Source organism: Bubalus bubalis, chromosome 3 (genome assembly GCF_019923935.1).
Source record: "Bubalus bubalis isolate 160015118507 breed Murrah chromosome 3, NDDB_SH_1, whole genome shotgun sequence".
Taxonomy (NCBI): Eukaryota; Metazoa; Chordata; class Mammalia; order Artiodactyla; family Bovidae; genus Bubalus; species Bubalus bubalis.
The window spans coordinates 134,387,545-134,403,005 of NC_059159.1; the positions used below are offsets into that span (position 1 = coordinate 134,387,545).

The following is a 15,461-nucleotide window of genomic DNA, read 5'->3' on the forward strand; positions in this document are numbered from 1 at the left end:
TTGCTTTGAAATTACAGCTAAAAGACTATTACAGCATAATACATATTGCTCTAAACAGGTACATGAGTACAAATCTTCTCAATGTAGATCAGTAGCTTATCTAGTTTAAAACCCTTTTCTAGACTTTCCCACCCCTCCCCAAACAACTGTGTTTTAAACCTGTGTGTACAATCATGTTTCACTGCAAGGGTTAATGGGAGTTTTGAAATGTTCCTTCCTGCTTAAGCTTCTTTCTCCTGGTTGTCAAGCAAGAACACTTTAGGAACAATGGATTTCACAAACCCCACAAAGCTAACAGGTAAAAATGTTCATCAGCTAAAGAGTAACACAAATGAGTTACTGGAAGACAGCCTTTTTTGGTCAGCATTAATGAAATGTCTGTGTTGTTTGCATGGTGGATTTTAAGAGGAGGATCATAAAATAATCATGCTTCAAGAAATAAGTTTAAAGGCACTTTCTTCTTTTTCACACAGACCCTCCGGGCTGGTCTTAAAATGCATACTGAAGAAATTAAGTAAATTTGGAAAGTTCTAATTTCCAAAAGCAAGACAAGAAACACCTTTTCAACATTTCACATCATTTATTAATGCAGGACACATTAGATCCAAAATCTGCATTTTCTAAGCATACTGTGTTTGGATCTTTGGGATTCTTCTGCAGGTTTAGGTTATGTCTACAGAGGTACCCTTAAGTGGATGAACAACACATTCTCTAATTATTGAAAATATAGTACAGAGTGAAATGATTTAAATATAATTTAGGCACATATTGATTATGAAAATAGATTATCTCTCAATACAATACTTCTCTGTCTTGGTAAAAATAATAAAGCAAAGAAAATAATTCATTTCTGAAGTTGCTTTCCTTCACCTGTAAAGGTCTATCTCCTCCCACTTATGCATATGTACCCTTTACTGTTAAGGAAAGCTTTGCATATGTATAGAAGAATAAGCTATGTAAATACTGAAGACATGTCATTCTCCCACAGGAGACAAAGTGGTTTTAACAATTCCTTGCCTCACACGGATGAATCTGGAGAATTCAGAACCCATTTGGACACAGCTTACATCCCTGCTCTTGGGGGTCGACATAAGGACACACCAGTTACTGGTAAGAAAGTTCAGGCCCTGCCCCTGCAGAGCAAGTGACTCGAGGAAGCCAGGCTAAAATGTATTAAACGACAACACACCAGAACTATAAGAACCAAGGTGCTGACTGAATTGGTAGTCCATCTTGGAACCAGCCAAATACCTTTATTTCCATTTAAGCTTTTTGATAACTATAGTCCAACTGTCAGTTTAGAATTCTTTGTTCCCCACGGTAGGGTCAGAGCTGCAGTTCTGTTGACTTCTAAATGATGAATCTGCCATATTCATTCATATTTTATAGCTTTGATGGCAGTGGGTTTGGACTTCACACCTATTTCCAAGCTGGCCTTGTTTATCTGGCATTTGAGTTAAATGAATGTTAATTATGCACCTTGGGTTTTTGGTTTTCAACTCTCTTCCTATGCTTGTTTTGACTGTACAGGGAGGAAACTAAGCGAGTAGTGTAAATAGATAAAATTGCCTGGGCTGGCATGGAGTGGAACTTGCTTAGAATGAAATTGTAAGTTGAAACCTCAGTGAAAAGCCCAGAGAGTTCCACTGCAAATGTAGCTGACAATGATGTATATATGACGTCTCTTTCCTGCCACTCTATCTCAATCAGTAACACGGTTTCTTTAATTTAGCTACTCTTTTGTACTTAAAAAAAAAAATTCTTAAAATGAACCTGAAAAGAGAGCCTTGAGGAGTCTGATCTTACCATCTTCACACGGTGTGACAGGTATTCAAAGTAGGAGAGGCCCCACTAAAGCTATTTAGAAACCTGAACAACTTCTGCAAAATTGTAAAGTTCAACAATTTAAATATCCATACTGCATCTAGAGAGTCAATAAATATAATTGCATATGTTGTGCTTTTCATAAATTAAAATCCTCAAATGCATTTCAAACCCAGATGGTATTTCAACATCATGCCTATTTAAAAGCAAATATAATAGATACTATTTATTCCTGGTCGCAAGGCCACCAGGCAAATCCCCCTACTCCACTCCAAAGGCAGCAATCTAATCTAGCTTCCCTAAATCTACTGAAGGACTGCTTCTCTGTTAAAAATCAGAATGTGGGGGAAAAAGTCACTTTTTCCCCATTATGCACCTCTGAGAACAAGCATAATCCTCTAAATGTTTTTTTAATTCCCTTACAGGGTTACTTCTTCTAGAGAACCGAGTGGGTGGAGAAAGGAGAGAGAGAAGGAAAACGTCTGTCTCTTCGCGCTCGCTCCCTCCAGGCCTCTCATCTGACGCTCTGCGACATGTGTAGTGGTGTCAGCATCTCTTCAAAGATGGCGCCCTTCACGTTGGAACCCCGCAGGTTGGCTTCCTGAAGGTCACACCCAGACAGGTCACAATTCTGCAGGACACAAACAGTATTCATGGAACTAACAGATTAAAGCGCTTATCTGTTCCTTCTTAAAATGGTTCCTGGGGCGTATCAGGAAAAGGTTCCTAAAGAATAAAACTCAGTTATTTCTGGAAAACTTTCAGAAGTTTTAGGAGAAAGCCGTATTTTTTCTCTCTAGTTGATGCTTACTCAGGCTGACCACCACAAATATATATAAACAAAGGTCAACGATGAAGCATGTCCCTTTTGAATTTTAAGCATTTAAAATCCAGAATGTAAAATGTATCTAAACAATTTTATGGGCTTCCCTGGGAATATGGGGCTTGAATGGAAGCAGCTCCACTGCCAGACAAACTCAGAGGGTCTGAGCATCAGAAACTGATTTCTGGGACCTGAGATAATCTTTATTCTTTTTTTTAAATTTATATTGGAGTCTAGTTGATTTTGGAGAAGGAAATGGCAACCCACTCCAGTATTCTTGCCTGGAAAGTCCCATGGACAGAGAAGCCTGGCAGGCTTACTGTCCATGGGGTCGCAAGAGTCAGCCATGACTTAGTGACTAAAACACACATAGCTGATTTACCCTGTTGTGTTAGTTTCAGGTATACAGCCAAGTGATTTACTTATATATCTCTCTGGGGCTTCCCAGGTGGCGCTAGTGGTAAAAAACCTGCCTGCAAATGCAGGAGATGTGAGTTGAATCCCTGGGTCTGGGAAGATCCCCTGGAGGAGGGCATGGCAACTCACTCCAGTATTCTTGCCTGGAGAATCTGATGGACAGAGGAGCCTGGTGGGCTACAGTCCATGGCGTCGCACGAGAGTCGGACATGACTGAGTGACTTAATGGTTTTACCACAATCCATGAACAATAATGAAAGGCATGGGGGTAGGGAAGATTCAGATTTTTAAACAGAGAAAGGGATTTTACTTAATAATTAAATTGTATCATGTAGCTGCCTAACACTAACATTCTCAGAGTAAGGAATTACCTTTTTTTTAACCCCCCAATTATGTATACAATTCAGTGAGTTTTAACAGATCTATATACAGCAGTGTAACCACCACAACTCGTAGCTGCTTTCATATTTCCCTTGAGATCAGAGAGTGACAGATGGGACAGGGATCTGGGCTAAGTCCCTAGGGATGGTGGGGATGATGGTTAGAGAGAAGGGTGACTGCACATAGCCTTTATAGTATAGAGGGTTAGCAGCTGCCCCAACAGTCATTCTGATTAGTCTTTGCATTCAGATAAAGGGAGGCTTTCTACTGTTTAAATAAAGAACTCATGTGTAGTCACATGCTAACTGAAACAAAGGGAAAAGATCCTTATTTTAGGTGACAGTAACAATATTTAAAAAGTTAAATAACTGTACTTATAATAGGTTTATACCTTCAGCTATGCAGTCTGCCAGCTCAATCTGCAACTCAAGATGATATATACCAGACAATTCTGATGAAAAAGATGACTGGCTGGACAGAATTAAAGTCTCAGGTTGAGATTCAAAAAAGAATATGATGCCAATTTAGAACAGGCTTTCCCTGAACCTGATTTCAAACACAGATATCATTTCAATTTCCCCACAAGTTTAAGAAATAATCTGGCCCCATTTAATTCTGTTTGGAATTAAAATGTAAGAAAACCACAATCAAGTGGATTTAAAAAGCATATATCAAATGTATCTACCTGAGGGAGATCCAAGGAAAAGAGGAGAAATCAGCTCAGACTGAATGCCAGATGAATCTTCAAATATGCAATCTAGAAAAATGGTACTGATGAACCTATTGGCAGGGCAGGAATAGAGACGCAGAGAACAGACTTGCGGACATGAGGCGGGGAAGGAGAGAGTGAGACAAACAGAGGAGCACTGCCCTACACACACTAGCTTGTGTAAAATAGATGGTGGGAGGCTGCTGTATAGCACGGGGAGCTCAGCTCCGTGCTCTGTGATGAAAATAGAAGGACGGGGTATGTATGTCTACCTATGGCTGATGTTGTAGTACCAGCAGAAGCTAACAACATTGTAAAGAAATTCTACTCCTGTTAAAAATAAAATCTGAACCTAGCATCTGTAACTTAGGTAAGTAGATTCTGCTCTGGAATTCAAATTTGTTTAAACAAGCAACTGCAAGAAAAGCATTCCATCAGCCTGGTTGGCACGTTACCTGGCAGTATTGAACAGCCAACTACTTTGTTTTATTTAAGTACATTTTGCAGGAGCTACTCAATCGTTCTGGATGAACAAAAACTCAGTGACTCACCTCCAAATCAGTTCCTGCCAGGGTTGCCCCTCGGAGGTTACAGTTCTTCAACTTTGCATTCTTTAAGGTTGCAACTCTCAGGTTAATTCCTGTCATTTGACTTCCTTCCATATCCACACCTTTCAGATTAGCACCTAAAGTGAATATATTTTAGGAGCAGTTGAACTTAAAAATATTTATAGTCATTTATATTCAAAAGATGCAAGATGACTTAACAGGGGTAAATGTCGACCTCTGTGTCCTTTGGAAATGACTGAATTATAAATCTGTCTCTTGACCAATGTACATACATATGGAGTTCTTTAACAATCTGTTTGCTTATATTATGAATTAAGAATTCATGTTTTAGTCTGTATTTTTGAGGGAGGAATTCAATTTGGTCCTAGAGTTTGCACTTTTAAATATGCCTCCAAAAATTTATGGTGATGGAAATGACTTATGTGTTTTCTGCTGCTGCTAAGTCGCTTCAGTTGTGTCAGACTCTGTGTGACCCCATAGACGGCAGCCCACCAGGCTCCCCTGTCCCTGGGATTCTCCAGGCAAGAACACTGGAGTGGGTTGCCATTTCCTTCTCCAATGCATAAAAGTGAAAATGAAGTTGCTCAGTCGTGTCTGACTCTTAGCGACCCCATGGACTGCAGCCCACCAGGCTCCTCCATCCATGGGATTTTCCAGGCAAGAGTACTGGAGTGGGGTGCCATTGCCTTCTCCGTATGTGTCTTCTAGATATACAAATAAACAAAATGACAAGTTCATGGACAAAACAAAGCAATAAGGAATTCGCAGACAAAACATTACATCCAAAAGTGATAAAAAACTGCCTGGCTTTATGCAAACTGAAGTTCTTCATTTTGGTCCACAATTAAGACTGTGGTGTTCTGTTATGGTGCCCTGGGGGAAGGATGGAGGAAGGGATAGTTAGGGAGATGGGGATGGACAGGTACACACTGCTATAGTTAAAATGCATAACCAACAAGGACCGACTATATAGTATAGGGAACTCTGCTCAATGTTATGTTTCGGCCTGGATTGGAAGGGAGTTTAGGGGAGAATGAATACATGTTTATGTATGGCTGAGTCCCTTTATTGTCCACCTGAAACATTCACAGCATTGTTAATCAGCTATATTCCAATATAAAATAAAAAGTTTAAAAAACAATGCTGTTCTGTTTGGACATTTAAGATGTTGATACTTATCTCCAGCTGAAGCTTCCTTAAAAACTGGAGGCCACATTTCCTGAGTTCAGCATGCTGGTTTCCATTACTGAGACCAAACAATGGCTTAGCCCTTTGCAAATCCTCTAAGACAGAAGAAATGTTCCTCCCTATGGTTGTATTTTACCAGTAACAATTATTTTGCTGGGCTTTTTACTTAATGGTGTGTTTTTACTTTAGAGAAGGTAATTACAGAGGGACTCTTACCTTCTAAATTGGCTTTGAGACCAGAGGGATCTTCAAAATTACACAGCTTCAAGGATGCTCCCTCTGCATTAGAGCACAGCATCTTGACGCCCTGGAGATTGGCACACTGGCCATGGAAAGAGTAAAGTCTGTGTTTATTATGGTTCAGAATTTTGTTTGGACTAGAAAAAATTGGCTCAAAGTAAAAGAAGAAAAGAAAAAGAAAAAAATCTGATATACTCACAATCAACTATTTTGTTTACAATAATTGTGAGAAGTTTTTAAAATAGTTGTTCTAAAAGAAAAAAAGCCAAATAAACAATAGCATTCCTGCTTTACATGAAAAGAGTTTAGATAAAGAAGCTGGGGAGGGAGGACCATGACATCCCTATTTCTATTTTTATAAACAGCTCAGCTCATGACAATGTAACAGTTAATGTATGAAGAAAGCATTAAGTTGTTAGGGATCTAGATCTTATTACTGCAGGAATGCAATTTCTGATGCTCAGTAATGTTGTCACTACCTTCATTTCAAAGTTCGGACTGCTAAGGCCAGCAATGAAAAGTGCCATCTAGCTACAAACACCACCAAGTTGCTTGTAGGGTCTTTCTGTACCAACCATCGCTCCAAAACATTGTCAACCCTGAGTACCCAAATGGCAGTTCAAGATATAAAGAGGAAAAAGAAAGTACATTTTGGAACTTTAAATTTAATGCCATCAGATCTGATGTCTAACAACTACTGGATATGGCAGGAAGCTATCTATAAAGTCAGTCATAATGTTAGACCTTCCCTAATTGGAGCCAAAGCAGAAGGTAAAAAGTATTTTAAAAAGCCTCAGACATTACAGAAATGATAATTGCAGCTGTTATTATAATTAGACCAATGAAGAAATCTAAATGCCTAAGCCTGATTAGGGCTTCCCTTGTAGGTCAGTCAGTAAAGAATCTGCCTGCAGTGCAGGAGACCTGGATTTGATCCCTTGGTCAGGAAGATCCCCTGAAGAAGGAAATGGCAACCCACTCCAGCATTCTTGCCCGGAAAATCCCACGGATAGAGGAGCCTGGTAGGCTGTAGTCCATGGGGTCCCAAAGAGTCGGGCACAACTGAGTGACCAACACTTACTTACTTAAGCCTGATTAAGTTATGTGATAACCATACCAAGAAAAATCCTTGTCTCATAAATGCAGTTTTATTCACCCACAGCCAATTCTAGTGAACAGAAGATGAACTACAGACCATTTCAAATCACAGATAACTGACAATCAGGTTTGCATTTCCATCCATGCCTGTGCTTTAACACGAGGTAGTTCAGAAGCTCAGACTGACAGGTAGGATAATGAGGACCTAGAAGATAACTCAAAGATGATTAGATTTTATGTACTTGAAAATATACTGTAAAAGGACAGGAAGGTGATATCTGAAAATAAATCTCTCTGGTTCTTGATGTAATGCTCCCAGGTAGAATATAAGTATTCCCAAGGTTATTATGTAAGTACTGCTCTCTACTCAAGGCTGTACTATGAATTCTCACAAAGAAATATATAAGAAACTCAGTGAGATTTTTTTGTCTTCAAAAACTGCAAAAAGTATTTCACCCTCTATTCATCAAATGGTAAAAGCAGGTCACCAACACTGCCACCTCAGAATGCAGCTACTAAGGAAATCAGCATTATAGTTAGAAGATTTGGGCTATTTACTATATCAAGGGGCAGTGGTTTTGATGAAAGCAGTTATTACTGTTTTTGAAAAGGGTAATGATATTAAGATTATGCTTAGGGCTTCCTTGGTGGCTCAGTGGTAGAGTTTGCCAGCTAATGCAGGAGACACGGGTTTGATCCCTGGTCCAGGAAGGTCCCACATGCCACCAGGCATCAAAGCTCGGTGCACAACTACTGAGCCCATGCTCTGAAACCCATGTGCTGCTAACTACTGAAGTCCAAATGCTCTGGGGCCCATGCTCTGTAATAACAGAAGCCACCAAAATAAGAAACCCATGCACTGCAACGAGAGAGCAGTCACCACTCGCTGCAACTAGAGAAAGGCCTACACAGCAACAAAGATCCAAAACAGCCAAATAAATAAATAAAACTATTAAAAAGCAAAAGATTGTTTGATAAATGGTCCTTGTCTTTAAGAGAATAAAATATTTACAGGTAAAATAAGTTGCTTCAAAAATACTCTGTGGAGAGGTATAGACCATACACAACTGTTTCAACAGTGATACTGTTGATGCTGAGTAATGGAGATACAAAGGGATTCACTACACTAGCTCATTTTTGTCTATATTTCACGTTTTCCAAAGGAAAAAGTCATCAAAAAAGACATAAGGAAAAGAAAACACCTGCTTTAGAGTCTAGCTCTAATGCTGCTGATAAACCAGCCTTTGGGCCTTGGGTCAGGGCATGTTTCGGTTTCTTAGTCTGTAAGACAGGGTCATACTCATCTTCAGCATCCCTTCCAGGTCTTATCATCTGTTAAGTCTTGTACTGGGAATGTGCAATGGATTCCTAAGAGCTGGATTACTATACCAGCTTCTACGCAGCAGGCTAAAGTCAATAATGAAAGGCAGATCAGGTAGAAGATGCATTCTAAAAGCACTGACAGAACAGAGGGTGCAGCTCAGACATGAACTCTGATAGCAGCTAAGGTCACCTTGATTGACAGCAGAATTGGAGGGTTCCTGCAGAAAGGTTTCACAGCCCACAAGGGATCAACCAGGGGAGAAGTTCAACAAGAGGGGTGGGAACATCAGGTGCATCTTGTGCTTAGCTGGCCTCATTCTGTGGACACTGCAATACATATGACTATTCATCAGCAGCCATCTTCAAGTGCCAAAGACAATTAGCCACTAGTTTTTACTTTTACAGCCCCTACACTCTGGGCGGTGACTCCTCAACATGAGCCATTTTAATCAATAAACTTGCAGTTCTGCAGCACTTTAGTATGTATCAGTTAAAATTACATAGGCCGTTGCAAGACAAAGATGGCAGAGTAAAAGGACCTTGCGCTCATATCTTATGAGCACACCAAAATCACAGCAAACAACTATCCAAAAAATGACCAGAATCTACCCAAAAAAGATACTCTATATCCAAACACATAAAGAAGAAACCACGAGATGGTAGGAGGGGTGCACTTATAATACAGTCAGACCTCATACCACCCAGGTGGGCAACCCACAGACTGGACAATAATTATATCACAAAAGTTCTCCCACAGGAATGAGAGCTCTGAGCCCCACACCAGGGTCCCCAGCCTAAAGGTCCAGCACTGGGAGGAGGAGGCCCACAGAGCATTTTGCTTTGAAAGCCAGGAGGGCTTGATTGTAGATTGAGGGAAACAAAGGGGACCATGGGAAAGAGACTCAACTCTTGGAGAGCTAAGATAAGATCTTACACACACCGGAATCCAGGTCAAAAGCACTGATTCCATAGAAGCCTGGGCCAGACCTACCTGCTAGTCTTAGAGAGTCTCCTAGGGAGGTGGCAGATGGGAGGCAGTTGTATTTCTCACTAGGTTCTTAAGCTGGTGGTGGACATAGTGGCAATCTATGTGAACTCCAGCTGGAGGCCCACATCTTGAGTCCTTGACACCAAGACCTGGCCCCACACAACAGCATGTAGACTCCAGTGCTGGGATGCCTCAGGCCAACCAACCCACAAGCCAGAAATACAGCCCCAACTATCAGCAGACAGGCTTACTGAGCCCACAGAAACCTCCAGACATGCCCCTGGACATGCCCTTGCCCACCAGAGGGCCAAGACCCAGCTCCAGAGACAAGTGGGCAGGCATGAGCCCCTCCTGCCCAGAAAGACTGCACAAGCCTCTAACCAGCCTCACACACCAGGGGGCAGACACCTGAAGCAAGAAAACTATGATCCTGCAGAACTAAGTCCATAAATATGAGTCAGAAACTATGCTGGGATCAGGCTGGTCCCTGGCTCTTAATGATGAGAAGGGAGTATACTGCTAGACACACAGGACAGCCCCCACTGAGGGCCACTTCCCCAAGGTTGAGAAATGTTACTAAGCTACTACATACATTGCTATTGCTAAGTCACTTCAGCCGTGTCTGACTCTGACCCCATAGACGGCAGCCCGCCAGGCTTCCCAATCCCTGGGATTCTCCAGGCAAGAACACTGGAGTGGGTTGCCATTTCCTTCTCCAATGCATGAAAGTGGAAAGTGAAAGGGAAGTCGCTCAGTCGTGTCCTACCCTCAGCAACCCCATGGACTGCAGCCTTCCAGGCTCCTCCATCCATGGGATTTTCCAGGCAAGAGTACTGGAGTGGGGTGCCATTGCCTTCTCCGACTACATACATAAGAAATACAAATAGAAATTTAAACAAAATGAGACAGCAAAGGAATATAGTCCAGACAAAAGAACAAGATAAAACCTCAGAACAACTAAGTGAAGTGGAGATAGGCAATCTACCTGAGAAAGAGTTCAGAGTAATGATCATAAAGATGATCCAAGAACTTTGGAAAAGAATGGATGCAGAGAGAGAAGTTGCAAGAAATTCTCAACAAAGAGTTAGAAAATACAAAGAATAAACAGAGTTGAAGAATATAGTAACTGAAATGAAAAGCACACAGAAGGAACCAACAGCAGAATAAATGAGGCAGAGGAACAAGGAGAGAGAACTGTCTTCTAGTGAGTTGAAGACAGACTGGTGGAAATCACTGCTGTGGAGCAGAATAAGGGAAAATAATGAAAGGAAATGAGGACAGTTTAAGAGACCTCAGGGAAAAATGTCAAATGCATCAAGATTTGCATGATAGAGGTCCCAAAAGGAGATGAGGGAGAGAAAGGGCCTGAGAAAATATCTGAAGAGATAATAGCATGGGAAAGGAAAGTCACCAAAATCCAGGACGCACAGGGCGTCCCGTTCAGTGTTAACCCAAGGAGGAACATGCTCAGACACATAATAATCAAACTGACAAAATTTAAAGAGAAAATATTAAAAACAACAAGGGAAAAGCAACAAATAACATACAAGAAAATCCCCATAAGACTAGTGGCCATTTTCTTACGAGAATCTCTGCAGGCCAGAAGGTAGCGGCATGATATATTTAAAATGATGAAAGGGAAAAACCTACAACCAAGAATACTCTACCCAGCAAGACTCTCGTTCAGATTCAATGGGAAAGCAAAGCCTTTACAGACAAGCAAAAGAATTCAGCACCTAAGAGAATTCAGCATTGGCTTTACTACAAATGCTAAAGGAACTTCTCTGCAAAGAAAAGGCCACAACTAGGAACAAGAATATTAGGAAACAGGAAACCTCACCAGTCAAGGCAAACATACAGTACAGGTAGGAAATCATCCAGGCACAAATACAACATCAAAACCAGTAATCATGAGAGCAAAGGAGTATGCATGAAGAATTTTAAAAATATATTTGAAATTAAGAGATAAGCAACTTAATAATCTGTCCATATAGACTTCTATATCAAAACCTCATGGTAACCATAAACAAAAAAATCAGTAATAGACATATACACAGAAAAGAAAAAGTAACCCAAATACAACATTAAAGATCATCATCAAATCACAAGACAACAAAGGAGGAAAGGAAGAAAAAACACCTACAAAAACAAATCCGAACCAATTAACAAAATGGCAATAAGAACATACATATTGATAATTATCTTGAATGTAAATGGATTAAATGCTCCAACTAAAAGACAAAGAATGACTGAATGGATACAAAAATCAAGACGCAGAGATACTCTGTATATAGGAGACCCACTTCAGAGCTAAACACATACAGAGTGAAAGTGAGGGGGTAGAAAAAGGTATTCCATGCAAATGGAAATCAAAAGAAAGGTGGAGGAGCAATACTCAAATCAGACAAAACAGGCTAAAATGAAGACTGTAACAAGAGACAAAGATGCACCCTACATAATGACCAAGGGAATAAACCAAGAAGATATAACAATTACAAATATATGTGCACCCAAAATAAAAGCACCCCAATATAAAGCAAATGTTAACATACATAAGAGAAGAAATTGAGACTGACACAGTAACAGTGAGGGACTTTAACACCCCACTTATATCAGTGGACAGAACATCCAAACAAAATCAGTAAGGAAAAACAGGCCTTAAAAGGAACATTAGACCAGATGGACTTAAATTGATATTTATACAGCATTCCATCCAAAGTAGCAGAATACACATTCTTTTCAAGTGCACACGAAACATTCTCCAGAATTTATCACATGCTGGGCCAAATCTTGGTAAGTTTAAAAAAACTGAAAATTGTATAAAGCATCTTTTCCAACCATAATGCTATGAGATTAGAAACCAAATCCAAGGGGAAAAAAATTACAAAAACCACAGATACATGGAGGATAAACAATATGCTAGTAAACAACCAATGGATCCCTGAATAAATCAAAAAATATCAGAGCCAAATGAAAATGAAAAAATGACAATCCAAACCCTATGGGATGCAGCAAGAGCAGTTCTAAGAGAGAAGTTTATAGCAATAAAAACTTACCTCAGAACAAAAGAAAAATCTCAAATAAACAACCCAGTGTTACACCTAAAGCAACTAGAGAAAGAACAAACAAAATCCAAAGTTAGTAGAAAGAAGATCAGAGCAGAAATCAATGAACTAGAACTACAGACTAATAATTGAAAAGATCAATGAAACCAAAAGCTGGTTCTTGAAAAAGATAAAAAAACAAAAACAAAAACACCTGATGAACCTGGTAGCCAGACTCACCAAGGTGGTGGGGGTGGGGTGGGGTGGGGGTGGGGGGGAGAAGGCCCAAAGGAATAAAATTAAAAATGAAAAAGAAGTTACAACAAACACCATGGAAATACAAAGGACCATAAGAGACTACCACAAGCAACTATATGCCGATAAAACTGGCAACCTAGAACAAATGAACAAGTTCTTACAAAGGTACAATCTTGCAAAACTGAACCAAGAACAAATAGAAAATATGAACAGACCAATTACAAGTACTGAAATTGAATCTGTGACTCCCAACTCCCAACACACAGAAGTCCAGGAGTATTAAACATCTATTAAACATTTAGAGAAGAGTTAATAGTTATCCTTCTGAAACTTTTCCAAAAAACTGCAGAGGAAGGAGCACTTCCAAACTAGCTCTGTGAGGCCAGCATCACCCTGCTACCAGAATCAAAGATAACACAATACCATCTTTCTAGATTCCAGATGCATGTGTTAATATACTATATTTGTTTTTCTCTTTCTGACTTACTTATGGAGAAAGAAACATCAACATATATACACTATCATGTGTAAGATGTATAGCTGGTGAAAAGCTGCTGTATATTGTAGGGAGACCAGTTTGGCGCTGTATGATATCTGGAGGGACAGGATCAGGGGAGGGGATGGAGGCTCAAGAAGGAAGGGATACATGTATTATTATGGCTGTTTCGTGTTGCTTTATGGCAGAAACCAACACAAATTATAAAAACTAAAATACGAAAAAGAAAAAAGATACCACACAAAAAGGAAATTATAGGCCAATATCACTGATGATATTGAACCAGACACAGAACAACAGGCTGGTTCAAAATTGGGAAAGGAATACATCAAGGTTGTATATTGTCACCCTGCTTATTTAACTTACATGCAGAATAACATTAGGCAAAATATTGGACTGGATGAAGCTCAAGTTGGAATCAAGATTGCTGGGAGAAATATCAACAACCTCAGATATACAGATGACAACCACCCTAAAGAAAGTGAAGAGGAACTAAAGAGCCTCTTGATGAAGGTGAAAGAGGTGAGTGAAAAAGCTGGCTTAAAGCTCAACATTAAAAAAACTAAGACCATGGCATTCAGTCACTTCACGTCCTTCATGGCCAAATACATGGGGAAAAATGGAAAACACTGACAGACTTTGTTTTGCTGGGCTCTAAAATCACTACAGATGGTGATAGCAGCCATGAAATTAAAAGATTCTTTCTCCCTGGAAGAAAAGCTATGACAAACCTAGAAAGTATATTAAAAAGCAGAGACATCACTTTGCCCACAAAGGTCCCTCTAGTCAAAACTATGGTGTTTCCAATGGTCATGTACAGATGTGAGAATTGAACCATCAACCTGGAATATTCACTGGAAGGACTGATGCTGAAGCTCCAATGCTTTGGCCACCTGATGTGAAGAGCCAACTCATTGGAAAAGACCCTGATGCTGGGAAAGACTGAGGGCAGAAGGAGAAGGGGACGACAGAGGATGAGATGGTTGGATGGCATCATCAACTCAATGGACAGGAGTCTGAGTGAACTCTGGGAGACGGTGAAGGACAGGGAAGTCTGGCTTGCTGTATTCCATGGAGTTGCAAAGAGTTAGACATGACTGAGCAACTGAACAACATATCATTGATGAACACAGATGCAAAAATCCCCAGCAAAATATTGGCAAACTGAATCCAGCAATGCATTAAAAGGATCACATATCACGATCAAGTGGGATTTATCACAGGGATTCAAGGATTTTTTCAATATCCACAGACCAATCAGTGTGATTCACATTTACAAAATGAAGAGTGAAAACCTTATGATCATCTCAATCAATATAGGAAAAGCTTTTGATAAAATTCAACATGCATTTATGATAAAAAAAACTCTCCGGAAAGTGGGCATAGAGGGAACTGACCTCAACATAATAAATATTGGCAAACCTATAGCTAACATCATATTCAATCATGAAAAGCTGAAAGCATTTCCTTTAAGATTAGGAACAAGACAAGGACATTCATTCTCACCACTTTTATTCAACACAGTTTTGAAGTCTTAGTCACAGCAATCAGAAGAAAAAGGAAAAAAAGCCATAGTGAAAAAATAATACTATCACTGTCTGCATATGACATGATACTTTACACAGAAAATCCTAAAGACGCTATCAGAAAACTACTAGAGCTCACCAATAAATTCAGATAAGTTGTAGGATAGAAAATTAATACACAGGAACCTGTTATATTTCTATATATTAACAATGAAAAAGAAAGGAAACAATCTCATTTACCACTACGGCACAAAGAATAAAATACCTAGGAGTAAACATATCTAAGGGGGCAAAAGACTAATACTTAGAAAACTGTAAGAAGCTAGTAAAAGAAATTGAAGATGATACAAACAAATGAAAAGACATACCATGTTTCTGGACTGGAAGAATACTGTCAAGATGACCATACTACCTAAAGCAATCTACAGATTCAGTGAAATCCTTATCAAATTACCAATGGCATTTTTTACAGAACTAGAACAAATTTTAAATTTGCATGGAAGTGCAAAAGATCCCAAATAGCCAAAGCAACAGAGACACCAAAGGTGGTGGATTAGAAGGAAGTGCGCTCATCTTT

At 39.7% G+C, this 15,461-nt stretch overlaps 1 protein-coding gene across 1 annotated transcript in view; it reads right to left on the minus strand.

The window, feature by feature from the left end:
* Positions 1-560: 560 nt before the first annotated feature.
* The window catches only part of KCTD9 (potassium channel tetramerization domain containing 9), a 79,952-nt gene continuing 65,051 nt past the window's right edge, over positions 561-15,461 (minus strand). The window contains exons 10-12 of the mRNA XM_006057341.4: positions 6,128-6,233; positions 4,706-4,839; positions 561-2,455 (exon numbers count right to left, since the gene is read on the minus strand). Of these exons, the coding sequence (XP_006057403.1) occupies positions 2,339-2,455; positions 4,706-4,839; positions 6,128-6,233 (357 nt within the window). The 3' untranslated portion in view covers positions 561-2,338. The remainder of the gene's footprint in view (positions 2,456-4,705; positions 4,840-6,127; positions 6,234-15,461) is intronic.